The sequence below is a fragment of the Hyperolius riggenbachi genome, chromosome 6 (assembly GCF_040937935.1).
Source record: "Hyperolius riggenbachi isolate aHypRig1 chromosome 6, aHypRig1.pri, whole genome shotgun sequence".
NCBI lineage: Eukaryota > Metazoa > Chordata > Amphibia > Anura > Hyperoliidae > Hyperolius > Hyperolius riggenbachi.
In genome coordinates, this window is record NC_090651.1 from 379,329,404 (window position 1) to 379,351,613 (window position 22,210).

At 47.7% G+C, this 22,210-nt stretch overlaps 1 protein-coding gene across 2 annotated transcripts in view; it reads left to right on the top strand.

Moving 5' to 3' along the window:
• Positions 1-22,210, top strand: part of LOC137521973 (dual specificity tyrosine-phosphorylation-regulated kinase 1B-like) — a 152,671-nt gene that overhangs the window by 64,388 nt on the left and 66,073 nt on the right. The window contains exon 1 of one of the 2 annotated variants that reach the window (XM_068241951.1): positions 16,262-17,095. The exons of the other annotated variant lie outside the window; for it this stretch is intronic. Within the exon in view, the coding sequence (XP_068098052.1) occupies positions 16,966-17,095 (130 nt within the window). The 5' untranslated portion in view covers positions 16,262-16,965. Of the gene's footprint in view, positions 1-16,261; positions 17,096-22,210 lie in introns of those variants that run through there. 2 annotated transcript variants of the gene reach the window in all.

The window sequence follows — 22,210 nt, forward strand, 5'->3', positions numbered from 1 at the left end:
CAGTGCAGACCCTGGTAGGCAGTGTAATGGTATATCCTATTCTGTAATGCTGTATGGGGGTACAGTGCAGACCCTGGTAGGCTCTGTAATGGCATATCCTATTCCGTAATGCTGTATGGGGGTACAGTGCAGACTCTGGTAGGCTGTGTAATGGTATATCCTATTCCGTAATGCTGTATGAGGGTTACAGTGCAGACCCTGGTAGGCTGTGTAATGGCATATCCTATTCCGTAATGCTGTATGGGGGTACAGTGCAGACCCTGGTAGGCTGTGTAATGGCATATCCTATTCCGTAATGCTGTATGGCGGTACAGTGCAGACCCTGGTAGGCTGTGTAATGGCATATCCTATTCCGTAATGCTGTATGGGGGTTACAGTGCAGACCCTGGTAGGCTGTGTAATAGCATATCCTATTCCGTAATGCTGTATGGGGGTACAGTGCAGACCCTGGTAGGCTGTGTAATGGCATATCCTATTCCGTAATGCTGTATGGGGGTACAGTGCAGACCCTGGTAGGCTGTGTAATGGCATATCCTATTCCGTAATGCTGTATGGCGGTACAGTGCAGACCCTGGTAGGCTGTGTAATGGCATATCCTATTCCGTAATGCTGTATGGGGGTACAGTGCAGACCTTGGTAGGCTGTGTAATGGCATATCCTATTCCGTAATGCTGTATGGGGGTACAGTGCAGACCCTGGTAGTCTGTGTAATGGCATATCCTATTCCGTAATGCTGTATGGGGGTACAGTGCAGACCTTGGTAGGCAGTGTAATGGCATATCCTATTCTGTAATGCTGTATGGGGGTACAGTGCAGACCCTGGTAGGCTGTGTAATGGCATATCCTATTCCGTAATGCTGTATGGGGGTACAGTGCAGACCCTGGTAGGCTGTGTAATGGCATATCCTATTCTGTAATGCTGTATGGGGGTACAGTGCAGATCCCGGTAGGCAGTGTAATGGCATATCCTATTCCGTAATGCTGTATGGGGGTACAGTGCAGACCCTGGTAGGCAGTGTAATGGCATATCCTATTCCGTAATGCTGTATGGGGGTACAGTGCAGACCCTGGTAGGCTGTGTAATGGCATATCCTATTCCGTAATGCTGTATGGGGGTACAGTGCAGACCCTGGTAGGCTGTGTAATGGTGTATCCTATTCCGTAATGCTGTATGGGGGTACAGTGCAGACCCTGGTAGGCTGCGTAATGGCATATCCTATTCTGTAATGCTGTATGGGGGTACAGTGCAGACCCTGGTAGGCTGCGTAATGGCATATCCTATTCTGTAATGCTGTATGGGGGTACAGTGCAGACCCTGGTAGGCTGTGTAATGGCATATCCTATTCCGTAATGCTGTATGGGGGTACAGTGCAGACCCTGGTAGGCAGTGTAATGGCATATCCTATTCCGTAATGCTGTATGGGGGTGCAGTGCAGACCCTGGTAGGCTGTGTAATGGCATATCCTATTCCGTAATGCTGTATGGGGGTACAGTGCAGACCCTGGTCGGCTGTGTAATGGTATATCCTATTCCATAATGCTGTATGGGGGTACAGTGCAGACCCTGGTAGGCTGTGTAATAGCATATCCTATTCTGTAATGCTGTATGGGGGTGCAGTGCAGACCCTGGTAGGCAGTGTAATGGCATATCCTATTCCGTAATGCTGTATGGGGGTACAGTGCAGACCCTTGTAGGCAGTGTAATGGCATATCCTATTCTGTAATGCTGTATGGGGGTGCAGTGCAGACCCTGGTAGGCTGTGTAATAGCATATCCTATTCTGTAATGCTGTATGGGGGTGCAGTGCAGACCCTGGTAGGCTGTGTAATGGCATATCCTATTCCGTAATGCTGTATGGTGGTACAGTGCAGACCCTGGTAGGCTGTGTAATGGCATATCCTATTCTGTAATGCTGTATGGGGGTGCAGTGCAGACCCTGGTAGGCAGTGTAATGGCATATCCTATTCCGTAATGCTGTATGGGGGTACAGTGCAGACCCTGGTAGGCAGTGTAATGGCATATCCTATTCTGTAATGCTGTATAGGGTACAGTGCAGACCCTGGTAGGCTGTGTAATGGCATAGCCTATTCTGTAATGCTGTATGGGGGTGCAGTGCAGACCCCTGGTAGGCTGTGTAATAGCATATCCTATTCTGTAATGCTGTATGGGGGTACAGTGCAGACCCTGGTAGGCAGTGTAATGGCATATCCTATTCCGTAATGCTGTATGGGGGTACAGTGCAGACCCTGGTAGGCTCTGTAATGGCATATCCTATTCCGTAATGCTGTATGGGGCTACAGTGCAGACCCTGGTAGGCAGTGTAATGGCATATCCTATTCTGTAATGCTGTATGGGGGTGCAGTGCAGGCTGTGTAATGGCATATCCTATTCTGTAATGCTGTATGGGGGTACAGTGCAGACCCCTGGTAGGCTGTGTAATGGCATATCCTATTCTGTAATGCTGTATGGGGGTACAGTGCAGACCCTGGTAGGCTGTGTAATGGCATATCCTATTCTGTAATGCTGTATGGGGGTACAGTGCAGACCCTGGTAGGCTGTGTAATGGCATATCCTATTCCGTAATGCTGTATGGGGGTGCAGTGCAGACCCTGGTAGGCAGTGTAATGGCATATCCTATTCCGTAATGCTGTATGGGGGTACAGTGCAGACCCCTGGTAGGCTGTGTAATGGCATAGCCTATTCTGTAATGCTGTATGGGGGTACAGTGCAGACCCTGGTAGGCAGTGTAATGGCATATCCTATTCTGTAATGCTGTATGGGGGTGCAGTGCAGACCCTGGTAGGCAGTGTAATGGCATATCCTATTCCGTAATGCTGTATGGGGGTACAGTGCAGACCCCTGGTAGGCTGTGTAATAGCATATCCTATTCTGTAATGCTGTATGGGGGTACAGTGCAGACCCTGGTCGGCTGTGTAATGGTATATCCTATTCCATAATGCTGTATGGGGGTACAGTGCAGACCCTGGTAGGCTGTGTAATGGCATATCCTATTCCGTAATGCTGTATGGGGGTACAGTGCAGACCCTGGTAGGCTGTGTAATGGCATATCCTATTCCGTAATGCTGTATGGGGGTACAGTGCAGACCCTGGTAGGCTGTGTAATGGCATATCCTATTCTGTAATGCTGTATGGGGGTACAGTGCAGACCCTGGTAGTCTGTGTAATGGTATATCCTATTCCGTAATGCTGTATGGGGGTACAGTGCAGACCCTGGTAGGCAGTGTAATGGCATATCCTATTCCGTAATGCTGTATGGGGGTACAGTGCAGACCCTGGTAGGCAGTGTAATGGCATATCCTATTCTGTAATGCTGTATGGGGGTGCAGTGCAGACCCTGGTAGGCTGTGTAATGGCATATCCTATTCTGTAATGCTGTATGGGGGTACAGTGCAGACCCCTGGTAGGCTGTGTAATGGCATATCCTATTCTGTACTGCTGTATGGGGGTACAGTGCAGACCCTGGTAGGCTGTGTAATGGCATATCCTATTCCGTAATGCTGTATGGGGGTGCAGTGCAGACCCTGGTAGGCTCTGTAATGGTATATGCTATTCTGTACTGCTGTATGGGGGTACAGTGCAGACCCTGGTAGGCTGTGTAATAGCATATCCTATTCTCTAATGCTGTATGGGGGTACAGTGCAGACCCTGGTAGGCTGTGTAATGGCATATCCTATTCTGTAATGCTGTATGGGGGTACAGTGCAGACCCTGGTAGGCAGTGTAATGGCATATCCTATTCTGTAATGCTGTATGGGGGTACAGTGCAGACCCTGGTAGGCAGTGTAATGACATATCCTATTCCGTAATGCTGTATGGTGGTACAGTGCAGACCCTGGTAGGCTGTGTAATGGCATATCCTATTCTGTAATGCTGTATGGGGGTACAGTGCAGACCCTGGTAGGCTGTGTAATGGCATATCCTATTCTGTAATGTTGTATGGGGGTACAGTGCAGACCCTGGTAGGCAGTGAATTGGCATATCCTATTCTGTAATGCTGTATGGGGGTACAGTGCAGACCCTGGTAGGCTGTGTAATGGCATATCCTATTCCGTAATGCTGTATGGGGGTACAGTGCAGACCCTGGTAGGCTGCGTAATGGCATATCCTATTCTGTACTGCTGTATGGGGGTACAGTGCAGACCCTGGTAGGCTGCGTAATGGCGTATCCTATTCCGTAATGCTGTATGGGGGTACAGTGCAGACCCTGGTAGGCTGCGTAATGGCATATCCTATTCCGTAATGCTGTATGGGGGGTACAGTGCAGACCCCTGGTAGGCTGTGTAATGGCATATCCTATTCCGTAATGCTGTATGGGGGTACAGTGCAATGGCGTATCCTATTCCGTAATGCTGTATGGGGGTACAGTGCAGACCCCTGGTAGGCTGTGTAATGGCATATCCTATTCCGTAATGCTGTATGGGGGGTACAGTGCAGACCCTGGTAGGCAGTGTAATGGCATATCCTATTCCGTAATGCTGTATGGGGGGTACAGTGCTGACCCTGGTAGGCAGTGTAATGGCATATCCTATTCCGTAATGCTGTATGGGGGTACAGTGCAGACCCTGGTAGGCTGTGTAATGGCATATCCTATTCCGTAATGCTGTATGGGGGTACAGTGCAGAACCTGGTAGGAAGTGTAATGGCATATCCTATTCTGTACTGCTGTATGGGGGTACAGTGCTGACCCTGGTAGGCAGTGTAATGGCATATCCTATTCTGTACTGCTGTATGGGGGTACAGTGCAGACCCTGGTAGGCTGTGTAATGGCATATCCTATTCTGTAATGCTGTATGGGGGTACAGTGCAGACCCCTGGTAGGCTGTGTAATAGCATATCCTATTCTGTAATGCTGTATGGGGGTACAGTGCAGACCCTGGTAGTCTGTGTAATGGTATATCCTATTCTGTAATGCTGTATGGGGGTACAGTGCAGACCCTGGTAGGCAGTGTAATGGCATATCCTATTCCGTAATGCTGTATGGGGGTACAGTGCAGACCCTGGTAGGCAGTGTAATGGCATATCCTATTCCGTAATGCTGTATGGGGGTACAGTGCAGACCCTGGTAGGCAGTGTAATGGCATATCCTATTCTGTAATGCTGTATGGGGGTACAGTGCAGACCCCTGGTAGGCTGTGTAATGGCATATCCTATTCCGTAATGCTGTATGGGGGTACAGTGCAGACTCTGGTAGTCTGTGTAATGGTATATCCTATTCTGTAATGCTGTATGGGGGTACAGTGCAGACCCTGGTAGGCTGTGTAATGGCATATCCTATTCTGTAATGCTGTATGGGGGTACAGTGCAGACCCTGGTAGGCTGTGTAATGGCATATCCTATTCCGTAATGCTGTATGGGGGTGCAGTGCAGACCCCTGGTAGGCTGTGTAATGGCATATCCTATTCCGTAATGCTGTATGGGGGTACAGTGCAGACCCTGGTAGGCTGTGTAATGGCATATCCTATTCCGTAATGCTGTATGGGGGTGCAGTGCAGACCCCTGGTAGGCTGTGTAATGGCATATCCTATTCCGTAACGCTGTATGGGGGTACAGTGCAGACCCTGGTAGGCTGCGTAATGGCATATCCTATTCCGTAATGCTGTATATGGGGGTACAGTGCAGACCCCTGGTAGGCTGTGTAATGGCGTATCCTATTCCGTAATGCTGTATGGGGGTACAGTGCAGACCCTGGTAGGCTGCGTAATGGCATAGCCTATTCTGTAATGCTGTATGGGGGGTACAGTGCAGACCCCTGGTAGGCTGTGTAATGGCATATCCTATTCCGTAATGCTGTATGGGGGGTGCAGTGCAGACCCTGGTAGGCAGTGTAATGGCATATCCTATTCCGTAATGCTGTATGGGGGGTACAGTGCAGACCCTGGTAGGCAGTGTAATGGCATATCCTATTCCGTAATGCTGTATGGGGGGTACAGTGCAGACCCTGGTAGGCAGTGTAATGGCATATCCTATTCCGTAATGCTGTATGGGGGGTGCAGTGCAGACCCTGGTAGGCAGTGTAATGGCATATCCTATTCCGTAATGCTGTATGGGGGGTACAGTGCAGACCCTGGTAGGCAGTGTATTGGCATATCCTATTCCGTAATGCTGTATGGGGGGTACAGTGCAGACCCTGGTAGGCAGTGTAATGGCATATCCTATTCCGTAATGCTGTATGGGGGGTGCAGTGCAGACCCTGGTAGGCAGTGTAATGGCATATCCTATTCCGTAATGCTGTATGGGGGGTACAGTGCAGACCCTGGTAGGCAGTGTAATGGCATATCCTATTCCGTAATGCTGTATGGGGGGTACAGTGCTGACCCTGGTAGGCAGTGTAATGGCATATCCTATTCCGTAATGCTGTATGGGGGGTACAGTGCTGACCCTGGTAGGCAGTGTAATGGCATATCCTATTCCGTAATGCTGTATATGGGGGGTACAGTGCAGACCCTGGTAGGCAGTGTAATGGCATATCCTATTCCGTAATGCTGTATGGGGGGTACAGTGCAGACCCTGGTAGGCAGTGTAATGGCATATCCTATTCCGTAATGCTGTATGGGGGTACAGTGCAGACCCTGGTAGGCTGTGTAATGGCATATCCTATTCCGTAATGCTGTATGGGGGTACAGTGCAGAACCTGGTAGGAAGTGTAATGGCATATCCTATTCCGTAATGCTGTATGGGGGGTACAGTGCTGACCCTGGTAGGCTGTGTAATGGCATATCCTATTCCGTAATGCTATATGGGGGTACAGTGCAGACCCTGGTAGGCTGTGTAATGGCATATCCTATTCTGTACTGCTGTATGGGGGTACAGTGCTGACCCTGGTAGGCAGTGTAATGGCATAGCCTATTCTGTACTGCTGTATGGGGGTACAGTGCAGACCCTGGTAGGCTGTGTAATGGCATATCCTATTCTGTAATGCTGTATGGGGGTACAGTGCAGACCCCTGGTAGGCTGTGTAATAGCATATCCTATTCTGTAATGCTGTATGGGGGTACAGTGCAGACCCTGGTAGGCTGTGTAATGGCATATCCTATTCCGTAATGCTGTATGGGGGTACAGTGCAGACCCTGGTAGGCTGTGTAATGGCATATCCTATTCCGTAATGCTGTAAGGGGGTACAGTGCAGACCCTGGTAGTCTGTGTAATGGTATATCCTATTCTGTAATGCTGTATGGGGGTACAGTGCAGACCCTGGTAGGCTGTGTAATGGTATATCCTATTCCGTAATGCTGTATGGGGGTACAGTGCAGACCCTGGTAGGCAGTGTAATGGCATATCCTATTCCGTAATGCTGTATGGGGGTACAGTGCAGACCCTGGTAGGCTCTGTAATGGCGTATCCTATTCCGTAATGCTGTATGGGGGTACAGTGCAGACCCTGGTAGGCAGTGTAATGGCATATCCTATTCTGTAATGCTGTATGGGGGGTACAGTGCAGACCCTGGTAGTCTGTGTAATGGCATATCCTATTCTCTAATGCTGTGTGGGGGTACAGTGCAGACCCTGGTAGGCTGTGTAATGGCATATCCTATTCTGTAATGCTGTATGGGGGTACAGTGCAGACCCTGGTAGGCTCTGTAATGGCATATCCTATTCCGTAATACTGTATGGGGGTACAGTGCAGACCCTGGTAGGCTGTGTAATGGCATATCCTATTCTGTAATGCTGTATGGGGGTACAGTGCAGACCCTGGTAGGCTGCGTAATGGCATATCCTATTCCGTAATGCTGTATGGGGGTGCAGTGCAGACCCTGGTAGGCTGTGTAATGGCATATCCTATTCTGTAATGCTGTATGGGGGTACAGTGCAGACCCCTGGTAGGCTGTGTAATGGCATATCCTATTCTGTAATGCTGTATGGGGGTGCAGTGCAGACCCTGGTAGGCTGTGTAATGGCATATCCTATTCCGTAATGCTGTATGGGGGTACAGTGCAGACCCCTGGTAGGCAGTGTAATGGCATATCCTATTCAGTAATGCTGTATGGGGGTACAGTGCAGACCCTGGTAGGCTGTGTAATGGCGTATCCTATTCCGTAATGCTGTATGGGGGTACAGTGCAGACCCTGGTAGGCAGTGTAATGGCATATCCTATTCCGTAACGCTGTATGGGGGTCCAGTGCAGACCCTGGTAGGCTGTGTAATAGCATAACCTTTTCCGTAACGCTGTATGAGGGTCCAGTGCAGACCCTGGTAGGCAGTGTAATGGCATATCCTATTCCGTAATGCTGTATGGGGGTCCAGTGCAGACCCTGGTAGGCTGTGTAATAGCATAACCTTTTCCGTAACGCTGTATGAGGGTCCAGTGCAGACCCTGGTAGGCTGTGTAATGGCATATCCTATTCTGTAGTGCTGTATGGTGGTACAGTGCAGACCCTGGTAGGCAGTGTAATGGCATATCCTATTCCGTAATGCTGTATGGTGGTACAGTGCAGACCCTGGTAGGCAGTGTAATGGTATATAATATTCTGTAATGCTGTATGGGGGTACAGTGCAGACCCTGGTAGGCAGTGTAATGGCATATCCTATTCCGTAATGCTGTATGGTGGTACAGTGCAGACCCTGGTAGGCAGTGTAATGGTATATAATATTCTGTAATGCTGTATGGGGGTACAGTGCAGACCCTGGTAGGCTGTGTAATGGCATATCCTATTCCGTAATGCTGTATGGTGGTACAGTGCAGACCCTGGTAGGCAGTGTAATGGCATATCCTATTCCGTAATGCTGTATGGTGGTACAGTGCAGACCCTGGTAGGCTGTGTAATGGCATATCCTATTCCGTAATGCTGTATGGGGGTACAGTGCAGACCCTGGTAGGCAGTGTAATGGTATATAATATTCTGTAATGCTGTATGGGGGTACAGTGCAGACCCTGGTAGGCAGTGTAATGGCATATCCTATTCTGTAGTGCTGGGCTCTGTGCTGGTACATGATGTAGTCAGTGCTCGGCTCTCAGAGCTGGTTTATGATGTCACTGCTCGGCTCACTGGTATATGAGGTACAGTCAGTGCTGGTATATGATGTACAGTCAGTGCGGGGCTCTCAGTGCTTGTAGGATGTACAGTCAGTGCTGGGCTCTGTGCTGGTATATGATGATCAGTCAGTGCTGTGCTCTGTGCTGGTATGAGGTACAGTCAGTGCTGGGCTCTGTGCTGGTATATGATGATCAGTCAGTGCTGGGCTCTCAGTGCTGGTATATGAGGTACAGTCAGTGCTGGGCTCTCAATGCTGGTATATGATGTACAGTCAATGCTCGGCTCTCAGTGCTGGTATATGATGTACACTGAGTGCTGGGCTTTCAGTGCTGGTATGAGGTACAGTCAGTGCTCTGCTCACAGTGCTGGTATATGATGTACAGTCAGTGCTGGTCCCTCAGCGTTGGTATATGATGTACAGTCAGTGCTGGGCTCTCAGTGCTGGTATATGGTGTACAGTCAGTGCTGGTATATGAGGTACAGTCAGTGCTGGTATATGATTTACAGTCAGTGCTGGTATATGATTTACTGTCAGTGCTAAGCTCTCAGTGCTGGTATATGAGGTACAGTCATTGCTGGTACATGATGTACAGTCAGTGCTGAGCTCAGTGCTGGTATGATGTACAGTCAGTGTTGGTATATGATGTACAGTCAGTGCTGAGCTCTCAGTGCTGGTATATGATGTACAGTCAGTGCTGGTATATGATGTACAGTCAGTGCTGGTATATGATTTACAGTCAGTGCTGGTATATGATTTACTGTCAGTGCTAAGCTCTCAGTGCTGGTATATGATGTACAGTCAGTGCTGGTATATGATGTACTGTCAGTGCTAAGCTCTCAGTGCTGGTGTATGATGTACAGTCAGTGCTGTGCTCTCAGTGCTGGTGTATGATGTACAGTCAGTGCTGTGCTCTCAGTGCTGGCGTATGATGTACAGTCAGTGCTGTGCTCTCAGTGCTGGTGTATGATGTACAGTCAGTGCTGTGCTCTCAGTGCTGGCATATGAGGTACAGTCTGCTCGGCGGTTAGTTCTGGTATATGATGTACTGTCAGTGCTCAGCTCTCAGTGTTGGTATATGATGTACAGTCAGTGCTCGGTTGTCAGTGCTGATATGACGTACAGTCAGTGCTGAGCTCTCAGTGTCAGTGCTCAGCTCTCAGTGCTGGTATATGATGTACAGTCAGTGCTGGTATGATGTACAGTCAGTGTTGGTATATGATGTACAGTCAGTGTTGGTATATGATGTACAGTCAGTGCTGGGCTCTCAGTGCTGGTATGATGTACAGTCAGTGCTGGGCTCTCAGTGCTGGTATGATGTACAGTCAGTGCTCGGCTGTCAGTGCTGGTATATGATGATCAGTCAGTGCTCTGCTCTCAGTGCTGGTATATGAGGTACAGTCAGTGCTCGGCTCTCAGTGCTGGTATATGATGTACAGTCAGTGCTGGTATATGATGTACAGTCAGTGCTGGTATATGATGTACAGTCAGTGTTGGTATATGATGTACAGTGAGTGCTGGGCTCTCAGTGCTGGTACATGATGTACAGTCTTTGCTGGTATATGATGTACAGTCAGTGCTGGTATATGATGTACAGTCAGTGCTGGTATATGATGTACAGTCAGTGCTCGGCTCTCAGTGCTGGTATGATGTACAGTCAGTGCTCGGCTCTCAGTGCTGGTTTATGATGTACAGTCAGTGCTCGGCTCTCAGTGCTGGTTTATGATGTACAGTCAGTGCTGTGCTCTCAGTGCTGGTATATGATGTACAGTCAGTGCTGGTATATGATGTACAGTCAGTGCTGGGCTCTCAGTGCTGGTATATGATGTACAGTCAGTGCTCGGCTCTCAGTGCTGGTTTATGATGTACAGTCAGTGCTGGTATATGATGTACAGTCAGTGCTGGGCTCTCAGTGCTGGTATGATGTACAGTCAGTGCTGGGCTCTCAGTGCTGGTATGATGTACAGTCAGTGCTCGGCTGTCAGTGCTGGTATATGATGTACAGTCAGTGCTCGGCTCTCAGTGCTGGTATATGATGTACAGTCAGTGTTGGTATATGATGTACAGTCAGTGCTGGGCTCTCAGTGCTGGTATATGATGTACAGTCAGTGCTCGGCTCTCAGTGCTGGTTTATGATGTACAGTCAGTGCTGGTATATGATGTACAGTCAGTGCTGGGCTCTCAGTGCTGGTATGATGTACAGTCAGTGCTGGGCTCTCAGTGCTGGTATGATGTACAGTCAGTGCTCGGCTGTCAGTGCTGGTATATGATGTACAGTCAGTGCTCGGCTCTCAGTGCTGGTATATGATGTACAGTCAGTGCTCGGCTCTCAGTGCTGGTATATGATGTACAGTCAGTGCTCGGCTCTCAGTGCTGGTTTATGATGTACAGTCAGTGCTGGTATATGATGTACAGTCAGTGTTGGTATATGATGTACAGTCAGTGCTGGGCTCTCAGTGCTGGTATGATGTACAGTCAGTGCTGGTATATGATGTACAGTCAGTGTTGGTATATGATGTACAGTCAGTGCTCGGCTGTCAGTGCTGGTATATGATGTACAGTCAGTGCTCGGCTCTCAGTGCTGGTTTATGATGTACAGTCAGTGCTGGTGTATGATGTACAGTCAGTGCTGGTGTATGATGTACAGTCAGTGCTGGTATATGATGTACAGTCAATGCTGGGCTCTCAGTGCTGGTATATGATGTACAGTCAGTGCTGGTGTGATGTACAGTCAATGCTGGGCTCTCAGTGCTGGTATATGATGTACAGTCAGTGCTGGGCTCTCAATGCTGGTATATGATGTACAGTCAGTGCTCGGCTGTCAGTGCTGGTATATGATGTACAGTCAGTGCTCGGCTGTCAGTGCTGGTATATGATGTACAGTCAGTGCTGGTATATGATGTAGTCAGTGCTGGGCTCTCAGTGCTGGTATATGATGTACAGTCAGTGCTCGGCTCTCAGTGCTGGTATATGATGTACAGTCAGTGCTGGTATATGATGTACAGTCAGTGTTGGTATATGATGTACAGTGAGTGCTGGGCTCTCAGTGCTGGTATATGATGTACAGTCAGTGCTGGGCTGTCAGTGCTGGTATAGGAGGTACAGTCAGTGCTGGGCTCTGTGCTGGTATATGTACAGTCAGTACTGGTATATGATGTACAGTCAGTGCTCGGCTCTCAGTGCTGGTATGAGGTACAGTCAGTACTGGTATATGATGTACAGTCAGTGCTCGGCTCTCAGTGCTGGTATGAGGTACAGTCAGTACTGGTATATGATGTACAGTCAGTGCTCGGCTCTCAGTGCTGGTATATGAGGTACAGTCAGTGCTGGGCTCTTAGTGCTGTTAGATGATGTACAGTCAGTGCTGGTATATGAAGTACAGTCAGTGCTGGGCTCCCAGTGCTGGTATATGATGTGCAGTCTGTGCGGGTATATGATGTACTGGTATATGATGTGCAGTCACTGCTGGTATATGATGTAGTCTGTGCTGGGTTCTCAGTGCTGGTATATGATGATCAGTCAGTGCTCTGCTCACAGTGCTGGTATATGATGTACAGTCACTGTTGGGCTGTCAGTGCTGGTATATGAGGTACAGTCAGTGCTGGTATATGAGGTACAGTCACTGTTGGGCTGTCAGTGCTGGTATATGATGTACAGTTAGTGCTGGGCTCTCAGTGCTGGTATGATGTACAGTCAGTGCTGGCATATGAGGTATAGTCTGTGCTCAGCGATCAGTGCTGGTATATGATGTACAGTAAGTGCTCGGCTCACAGTGCTGGCATATGAGGTATAGTCTGTGCTCAGCGATCAGTGCTGGTATATGTACAGTCAGCGCTTACTTTGCAGTGTCCGTATATGGTGTGCAGGGGACATGGTGTATGCAGTGTCAGTATATGGCACGTAGGGGACATATGGTGTATGCAGTGTCAGTATATGGCACGTAGGGGACATATGGTGTATGCAGTGTCAGTATATGGTGTGTAGGGGACATATGGTGTATGCAGTGTCAGTATATGGCACGCAGGGAACATATGGTGTATGCAGTGTCAGTATATGGTGTGTAGGGGACATATGGTGTATGCAGTATCAGTATATGGCACATAGGGGACATATGGTGTATGCAGTGTCAGTATATGGCACACAGGGCACATATGGTGTATGTAGTGTCAGTATATGGCACACAGGGGGCAAATGGTGTATGCAGTGTCAGTATATGGCACGTAGGGGACATATGGTGTATGCAGTGTCAGTATATGGCACGTAGGGGACATATGGTGTATGCAGTGTCAGTATATGGTGTGTAGGGGACATATGGTGTATGCAGTGTCAGTATATGGCACACGGGACATATGGTGTATGCAGTGTCAGTATATGGCACACAGGGCACATATGGTGTATGCAGTGTCAGTATATGGTGTGTAGGGGACATATGGTGTATGCAGTGTCAGTATATGGCACACGGGACATATGGTGTATGCAGTGTCAGTATATGGCACACAGGGCACATATGGTGTATGCAGTGTCAGTATATGGCACGTAGGGGACATATGGTGTATGCACTATGCAGTGTCAGTATATGGTGTGTAGGGGACATATGGTGTATGCAGTGTCAATATATGGTGCGTAGGGGACATCTGGTGTATGCAGTGTCAATATATGGTGCGTAGGGGACATCTGGTGTATGCAGTGTCAGTATATGGTGCGTAGGGAACATCTGGTGTATGCAGTGTCCGTATATGGTGCGTAGGGGACATATGGTGTATGCAGTGTTAGTATATGGTGCGTAGGGGATATATGGTGTATGCAGTGTCAGAATATGGTGCGTAGGGGACATATGGTGTATGCAGTGTCAGTATGTCACGCAGGGGACATATGGTGCATGCAGTGTCAGTATATGGCACGCAGGGGACATATGGTGCATGCAGTGTCAGTATATGGCACGCAGGGGACATATGGTGCATGCAGTGTCAGTATATGGCACGCAGGGGACATATGGTGTATGCAGTGTCAGTATATGGCACGCAGGGGACATGTGGTGTATGCAGTGTCAGTATATGGCACGCAGGGGACATGTGGTGTATGCAGTGTCAGTATAGTGGTGTGAATGTTGGGATTGTGGTGTATGGTGTGCAGGGTACAGTATATAATATGGGGATTGTGGTGTATAGTGTCAGTATATGGTGTGCAGGGTACAGTACATATAGTTGGTATAGTGGTGTGCAGGGGATATAGTGAATGTTGGGATTATGGTGTACAGTGTCAGTAAATGGTGTGCAGGGTACAGTATATAATGCTGGTATTATGGTGTATAGTGTCAGTTTGTGGTGTGCAGGGTACAGTATATAATGCTGGGATTAAGGTGTATAGTGTCAGTATATGGTGTGCAGTATATATATAGGTGGTATAGTGGTGTGCGGGGGTTATAGTGAATGTTGGGATTGTGGTGTATAGTGTCAGTATATGGTGTGCTGTATATATAGGTGGTATAGTGGTGTGCAGGGTATATAGTGAATGCTGGGATTATGGTGTATAGTGTAAGTATATGGTGTGCAGTATATATAACTGGTATAGTGGTGTGCAGAGGTTATAGTGAATGCTGGGATGGTGGTGTATAGTGTCAGTATATGGTGTGCAGTATATATAGCTGGTATAGTGGTGTGCAGGGTATATAGTGAATGCTGGGATTGTGGTGTATAGTGTCAGTATATGGTGTACAGTGTATATATAGGTGGTATAGTGGTGTACAGGGTATATAGTGAATGCTGGGATTGTGGTGTATAGTGTCAGTATATGGTGCACAGTGTATATATAGGTGGTATAGTGGTGTGCAGGGTATATAGTGAATGCTGGGATTGTGGTGTATAGTGTCAGTATATGGTGCACAGTGTATATATAGGTGGTATAGTGGTGTGCAGGGTATATAGTGAATGCTGGGATTGTGGTGTATAGTGTCAGTATATGGTGTGCAGTATATATAACTGGTATAGTGGTGTGCAGGGGTTATAGTGAATGCTGGGATTGTGGTGTATAGTGTCAGTATATGGTGTACAGTGTATATATAGGTGGTATAGTGGTGTGCAGGGTATATAGTGAATGTTGGGCTTGTGGTGTCAGTATATGGTATACAGTATATATATATATATATAGGTGGTATAGTGGTGTGCAGGGTACAGTATATAATGCTGGGATTGTGGTGTATAGTGTCAGTATATGGTGTGCAGTATATATAGGTGGTATAGTGGTGTGCAGGGTATATAGTAAATGCTGGGATTGTGGTGTATAGTGTCAGTATATGGTGTGCAGTATATATAGGTGGTATAGTGGTGTGCAGGGGTTATAGTGAATGCTGGGATTGTGGTGTATAGTGTCAGTATATGGTGTGCAGTATATATAGGTGGTATAGTGGTGTGCAGGGTATATAGTAAATGCTGGGATTGTGGTGTATAGTGTCAGTATATGGTGTACAGTGTATATATAGGTGGTATAGTGGTGTGCAGGGTATATAGTGAATGTTAGGCTTGTGGTGTCAGTATGGTATACAGTATATATATAGGTGGTATAGTGGTGTGCAGGGTACAGTATATAATGCTGGGATTGTGGTGTATAGTGTCAGTATATGGTGTGCAGTATATATAGCTGGTATAGTGGTGTGCAGGGGTTATAGTGTATAGTGCAGAGGGGGCGGCGCCTCCAGCTGTGTGCCCCGCAGCATGCTGGTACATGTAGTCCCCCCGGCAGCTGCATAGCCTGGTATGGGATGGCTGTGCTGCTCTCTCAGCTGCTGCCTCGCGGAGTCCCTGGCTCGGCTCAGCCAATGGCGTGCGTCCCTCTCCCGTTCCCGCTGCGGCGCGCCAGCCAATCAGCGTGTTGTTGCTAAGGCGTTGGCGCTTCCCCTCCTCCTCCCCCTCCCCGCAGTTGGACACGTCCGCCGAGCGCCTCAGAGACGGGCGGGTGACTCAGCAGAATCAAACATGTCTCTGTCAGGAGAGAGGCCGCCTCCCCCCGGCCGCCCACACAGGCCGGCTCCGGAGCTCCGCCACTGACACACGGCTAGGGGGGGGCTCCTCTTTCCCGCCCGGAAGCGGCGGCCGCGCGCCCAGCGGAAGCGCGCCCCCTCCTGACGTTACTGTACATGGTTTTGGGGGGTGGGGAGGCCAGACTCTAGGGCGCGTTACCTCGGGGCGGGCTTGCTGTGGGCGGGGCCTGGGAAGTCACCGAGCATTGTCTGACACGCCCCCTCCTCCCCCCGCCCGCGCACTAGATTGGTACGTCCCAGGGTGTGGAGCCTCAGAGCTGGGAGAGCCCAGAGTCCGGAGCCGGGGGGGGGAAGGAGAAGATCGTCCGCAGCCGGGACAGCCAGCCTCAGCAGCGCGTCCTCCCCTCGCTGCGGCGCTGCCAGGAGCCGGGAGAGGCCGGAGATCAGTGCGGGGAGGAGGAGGATCTGCAGCAGCCGGGACAGCCAGCGCTCCGCACCGCTCCCCCCTCTGCCGTGCTGGGTGTGCCGGGCCTGATCCCTCCAGCGGCGGGGACGTGACCTTCCATGACCCGCCTTCACCTTCATCCGGGGCTGTGGAGTGTCTGCCCCGCAGCTAGCATGCTGCCCCAGAGATAAGGCCCAGCCCCCGGCCTGTCCTGCTCTAACAGGGCTCATCATCATCATCACCCCCTATATATCCCTCCAGGGCATGGCAAGGCAGCCACTCTAATGTGGAATACACCTGGAATATTGGCTTGTTTTTTATTTTATATATATTTCTCCCCCCTCCCTCCTCCTCCCCTTGTGGACATTTTTTTTATCCTGCCCTATTTTGTAGCCAAGACTGGTTCACTTTCCCCCCTCCACCCTTACTGGAAATGATGGATCTTTGAGAGCTGACCACCCACCACACTGATTTTTGCTTTTTTTTTTTTTTGTAATTTCCCCTTGACTACCTATAACAGACTTTGGTGCATCAGGTGTTGTGCAAGCGATTATCGATGGTGATTACGTCCAGCGCTGAAGAGGCACCCCCTCAGAGAATGCTGACAGCATTACAGACGGAGTGGGTCAATAAGGATCCCGTGTGTTACCTGCCTCCGTCCCACTGCAACAAGAAGCCCTCCCGAAGTTGGTATTCGTTCCTGCGAAACAAACCTAATGCCTAGTATAGTGCTGAGCTGCGCTCCCTGGCCTCTTTGGTACACACACTTTGCAGAGCCATCTCTGCATGCAGTATTTGTGTCCCGGTGGTTGCATGCTGCATCAGTGGTGTTTCATCACATTTTATCATTCCCCCTCCTTCCTGTGTCTTCTGTCCGTCTGTTGTAGAACTGCAACAGCCAACATGGCCTAGAAAAGAAAATTGCAACGCTACAACCGTGGACAGCAGTTGTCTAGGCATTGCCATAATCACAGTGATGATACAATGCTGTTGCCACACAGCCATGAGTTACCATGTCCTCTTATCCTAGAATTGTGCATTTTTTTGGCTGAATAGAATGTTTAGTAGAACTAAAATTGCTGTGGTGTCTTTAGTCATTGTGTCTGTAGAGACTGTCTGTTGCCAATAGCAACCTGGTCTTCCTTTCAGAGGGTTGGCAACAGGGATCCAATTGGAGCAGCACCGTTCCTATTTTAGCCTGTTTTGAGAAACAGGGCCTGGTCAGTGAAAATTGAGATGCTTGTCTTTGATGGCTTCCTGTATCCTTGTCACTTATGTTTTTTTTTTCCCTCGTATATATTGCAAATCCTAGGGTCCTTGCTTAACTAATCTATGGGTTTATGATCTTGCTTTACTGTGAAATGTATCATCTTGGTTCAACCACAACTGCAGAAGTATATATTTTACGGCATATGGTTTGGGCCCTGATTGGCCAAGTCTCATCTCTGGTATAGTTATATTTGTAATGTGCAGACCCATATTGATTTAGTTTAGTCAGCTGTTGGCTGCCTGTTCCCTTGAAGTTATGCGCTGAAAGTTTGGCATATCTCCTTGGGGCCGTCTAAAGCTTAGTTTGCAGCTGGCGGTTCTGTGGCTTGCAGACCAGCTATCATTTTGTACATTATTCAGTTAAGAGCATTTTCTAAGCTAAATTGAATTATTGGTTTGTTTGGCAGTGTCTCATTTCAGTGCCCGATTTATGAAGTTGTTTCCCGTAGCAATGTTGTCCTTAGTTTGGAAATTGAAAGTTGGGCCTAATGCACACAGGCAGATGGTTATTGAGAGTGTTGGAATGACAAATCTGTGTACACATGTACGACAATTCTCTTGTCCAACTTTTTGTTCCCATTATATTCTGGTCTGTTTCCTGCTTAATCATGTTATGTTGATAATTTGTTTGCACATCGGTACAGCACATGTGCTTTAACATTCAATATGTACCAGCATATCCAATAGCTAAACAACCAATAAAACTGTATATCGTAACGTCTGATTGGCCAGCTGGGAAACTTACAGGCTCACAGTCCAATGATTGGGAGTAAACCTTGGCCTGTGTATACTAGACGTTTTTATACATAGTAGAGCTTCTAATAGTTGAGTTCGGGAAGTGAAGAATTGCTTTCGTAAGAATGTTTTTTATAATCAGTTTCTTACTGAACTAAAACATAGTCTATGCATCTTTGTGCTGTGAAATATTTATGGCGTTGAAAGTTAGTTCTTGTAGCGAAACTGATGCCAGCTTGATGATCGGTTCTTGTAAATCCTCGTTCTAATTATGGATCAGTTACTGTGAACTAATGCTGCTCGGCAAGGTCTTCAGAAGAGCAGCATTTCTGAGAAACTGGTTTCTAGCTTGGAATGGGGGGGGAGGAGCGTTGTGTCGCAATAGCATGCAGTCACATGACCACTTTGTTAAGTTGCGGAAGTGTGTATCTCAACATGACTATTTAGCTTTCTTGGTACTAGACTTCAAACAATATTTTGCCTAAATAAAATGAATTATTTGATCCTGATGGTGAAATATTAGGCCCTAGTGGGTATTTTTGACACCATGGGAACCATTATCAGAATGTGAGGAAAAGGCAGTTGGAGTTTTTTCTTTTTATTGGTTGTTTAGAGTGATGCCTTGTAAGAGTGAGGAGAGTTTTTGTGTGCAGCTGAAATACCCTTTTGTAGGTTCACACGTACAAAAACAGTTTGGTTGTTTTGCAAGAAGTCATTCTCAGAAGTAAAATATAGTTGGTCGTGCAGGAATCTCCACGTTGCAGGCTTCTGTATTGGCTCATGTCAATATTTTGGTGTACCCTTCATTTTGTAGGCAATATTTTAGTCTACAATAATTTTAGGGTGGCTGAAGTGAGAGGGATATAGAGGCTGCCATATTTATTTCCTTCTAAACAATGTACATTTTCTGTCTGTACTTCTGAGCCTCTGCCTCTAATGCTGGGAATACACCATGCATTTTCCCGTTAGAGAGGTGGGTCCATAGATCATTTCTGACAGGTCTAATCTGATTTTGGTCGTTTTTTTTTTTTAATTGATTTTCTGATCACTTCTATACAAATCGATTGGAAATCAGATCGGACCTGTCGGAAATTATCGACCCATTTATCTGACGTGTATTCCCAGCATAAAGGTCCGTAAACACTCGTGACTGTCATCCAATGACATTTGTGGCACACTTGCAGGGTGGGGACTACTGTACACATGCTGGATTATCAGCAGAAACGGTCATTCTCTTCCACGACAGCTGACTTTAACCAAGTGGGTGTACATGGCTTAATAGCCATAGCCCCTTAACAAGCATGCTGACCAGGTGCTCCGACTAGATCAGCCCCATGCTTTTCAGGTGCTTGATCCAGACACTACTGATGTGTGGAAGATCCGCAGGACAGCCAGGCAGCTGGTATTGTTTAAGAGGAAATGAACATGGCAGCCTCAATATCCCGCTCACTGCAGGTATCCTTTAGTGCTTCCACCACACTATTATTGATTCAGGTGATGATCTACTGTATGTGCAGGTGTCTCCTGACATCATGGTCTTCTCTTTAGTGATCTGCAAACTACCGTCTTCCGCTGAATATAAGACACTGTCTTATATTCTTTTGTGGGGGAAAATATGTAATAGGGCTTTTTTTGGGGGGGGGGAGGGGGGGGGGGGGTTACTATCCGGAGAGGGGTAGACTCACTCGTTGTGTATGGTCTCTCATTACATCTCCATTGTGGCTGCGTCCCCCTCCGTTCTAAGTAACTTGTCCAGTGTCAGCGGCGGCATATTATTCAAGCTGTGAGGGCGCCCTTTGACCCTCACGCTGACACTATGCAGTACGTGTTGCCGGCTCTGCGATGGCGCTCTCCTCTTGTCATAATCCTGTGCTCCTGGAAAGCATCAGCCGGGCGCACATGATGACATAAGGAAAGCGCCAGCGCAGAGCCAGCAACGTGTACTGCGTAGTGTCAGTGTGAGGGTCACAGCTTGGAATAATATGCCGCCGCTGACACCGCACAAGTTACTTAGAACGGAGGGGGACGCAGCCACAAGGGAGGTGCAGTAATAGACCATACACTAAGCGTCCCAGCTAGGTCTTTTTTTCGGGGTAGGTCTTCTATTTCAAGCATTTTTGAAATATAAGCTGAGCCTTACTTTTAGGGTAGGTCTTATAACAGGGGAAATAGTGGATGGCCTTCCAGAGTTTTGGGCCTGTGGGCACAGGTGAATTGGCTGCCTAAATATTGTTCTGTGTATATGTATGGTGGTTTTGTTCAGCAAGGTTTCTACACTTATTTTTTTACACCACAAAACTTAAAGAAGAACTCCAGTGAAAATAATGTAATAAAAAAAAGTGCTTCATTTTTGCAATAATTATGTATAAATGATTTAATCAGTGTTTTTGTTTGTAAAATATTTTAAATCCCTGATTTATATTCTGACATTTATCACGGGGTGACATTTTTACTGCTGGCAAGTGATGTAGCTGCTGCATGCTGTTTTGGCAGTTGGAAACGGCTATAAACAGCTATTTCCCACAATGCAACAGGGTTCACAGACAGGAAACTGCCAAGAGTATGTACTCAGAATTTCTTTGTGGGAGGGGTTTCACCACAATATCAGCCATACAGCGCCCCCTGATGATCTGTTTGTGAAAAGGAATAGATTTCTCATGTAAAAGGGGGTATCAGCTACTGATTGGGATAAAGCTCAATTCTTGGTCGGAGTTTCTCTTTAAAGTCAAAATGTAATCAAATGTTGCCGCTAGAGTCCTATTTTAGCGGATATCAATACACAGCATATGGGCTCTTCTGCAGACTATAGGCCAGCCAGTGGTGTTTACCTGTCTTACCATCTGCAGATCAAAGGATCTCTTCTATTGCTATCTTCATCCAACGACTTTGTCAGATGGCCACCATATGCAGGCTACTCTGTGCACAATACAGACACTGGCCGCTGAAGCAATACCTAGTGCCAGTGGGGTTTTGTATTATTATCATTATTATTATTTTTGTGTTGTAAGCATGGCTAGGTGACCAGAAATGAGGAAATGCAAATGTACGGGTGAAACAAATGCAGCAGATGCATTGCTATGAGTCCTCAGAAAAGGGCGTTTGTTTTGATGCAAACATGGTGCTACGGTTTTGTTTCTCCTGGGTTCAGGCTTTTATAGTCTTGCCCTGAGTCAGAGGCGACTGCGGTCTCATACAGACCTCATTCAAAGCTGTGTTTATAGGTAAACTTACATAGTCAGTGAGGTCTTTTGAACCCTTGTGGGTTTGTATTTACATATGTGCTGTAAACACTACCGCTTGTGAATACATGAATTGCAGCTCCTGTACACATGGAAAAGCAGGATGAGGCATTAAAAGTAACCTTGTGCGGAAAGGCTGGTAAATGACTGCCTCCTTAAATGCCTCTTGCATAACAGCACTGATACTCAGGCTTTGGTACTTTCAGTCACTGACCTAAAAAGTGCATGGAACCAGTCAAGTCAGTACACCTGACCTACATGTCTGTCATTAAATGCAGAGCAAGGCTGGACGAATCCCAGGAGCCGAATACCAGGAGCCGGGTAGCCAAGGCGTCCCTACAGCTGCCATCACACTTCTTCCTCTATCAGTGCAAGTGGACACTAACAATGTCCCAAATGCTCATGAATTCCATATCAGTCTCCCCTGATGCAGTGGGGTCAAATTTTTGGAAAGTTAGCAGCAGCAACCAAAATTTCTCCATGCAGTATGGTATATATGCATGGGTAAAAAATTAGCCATCACCTGTGCTATAAGGAAAAAAAATATAGTCGAGGGGG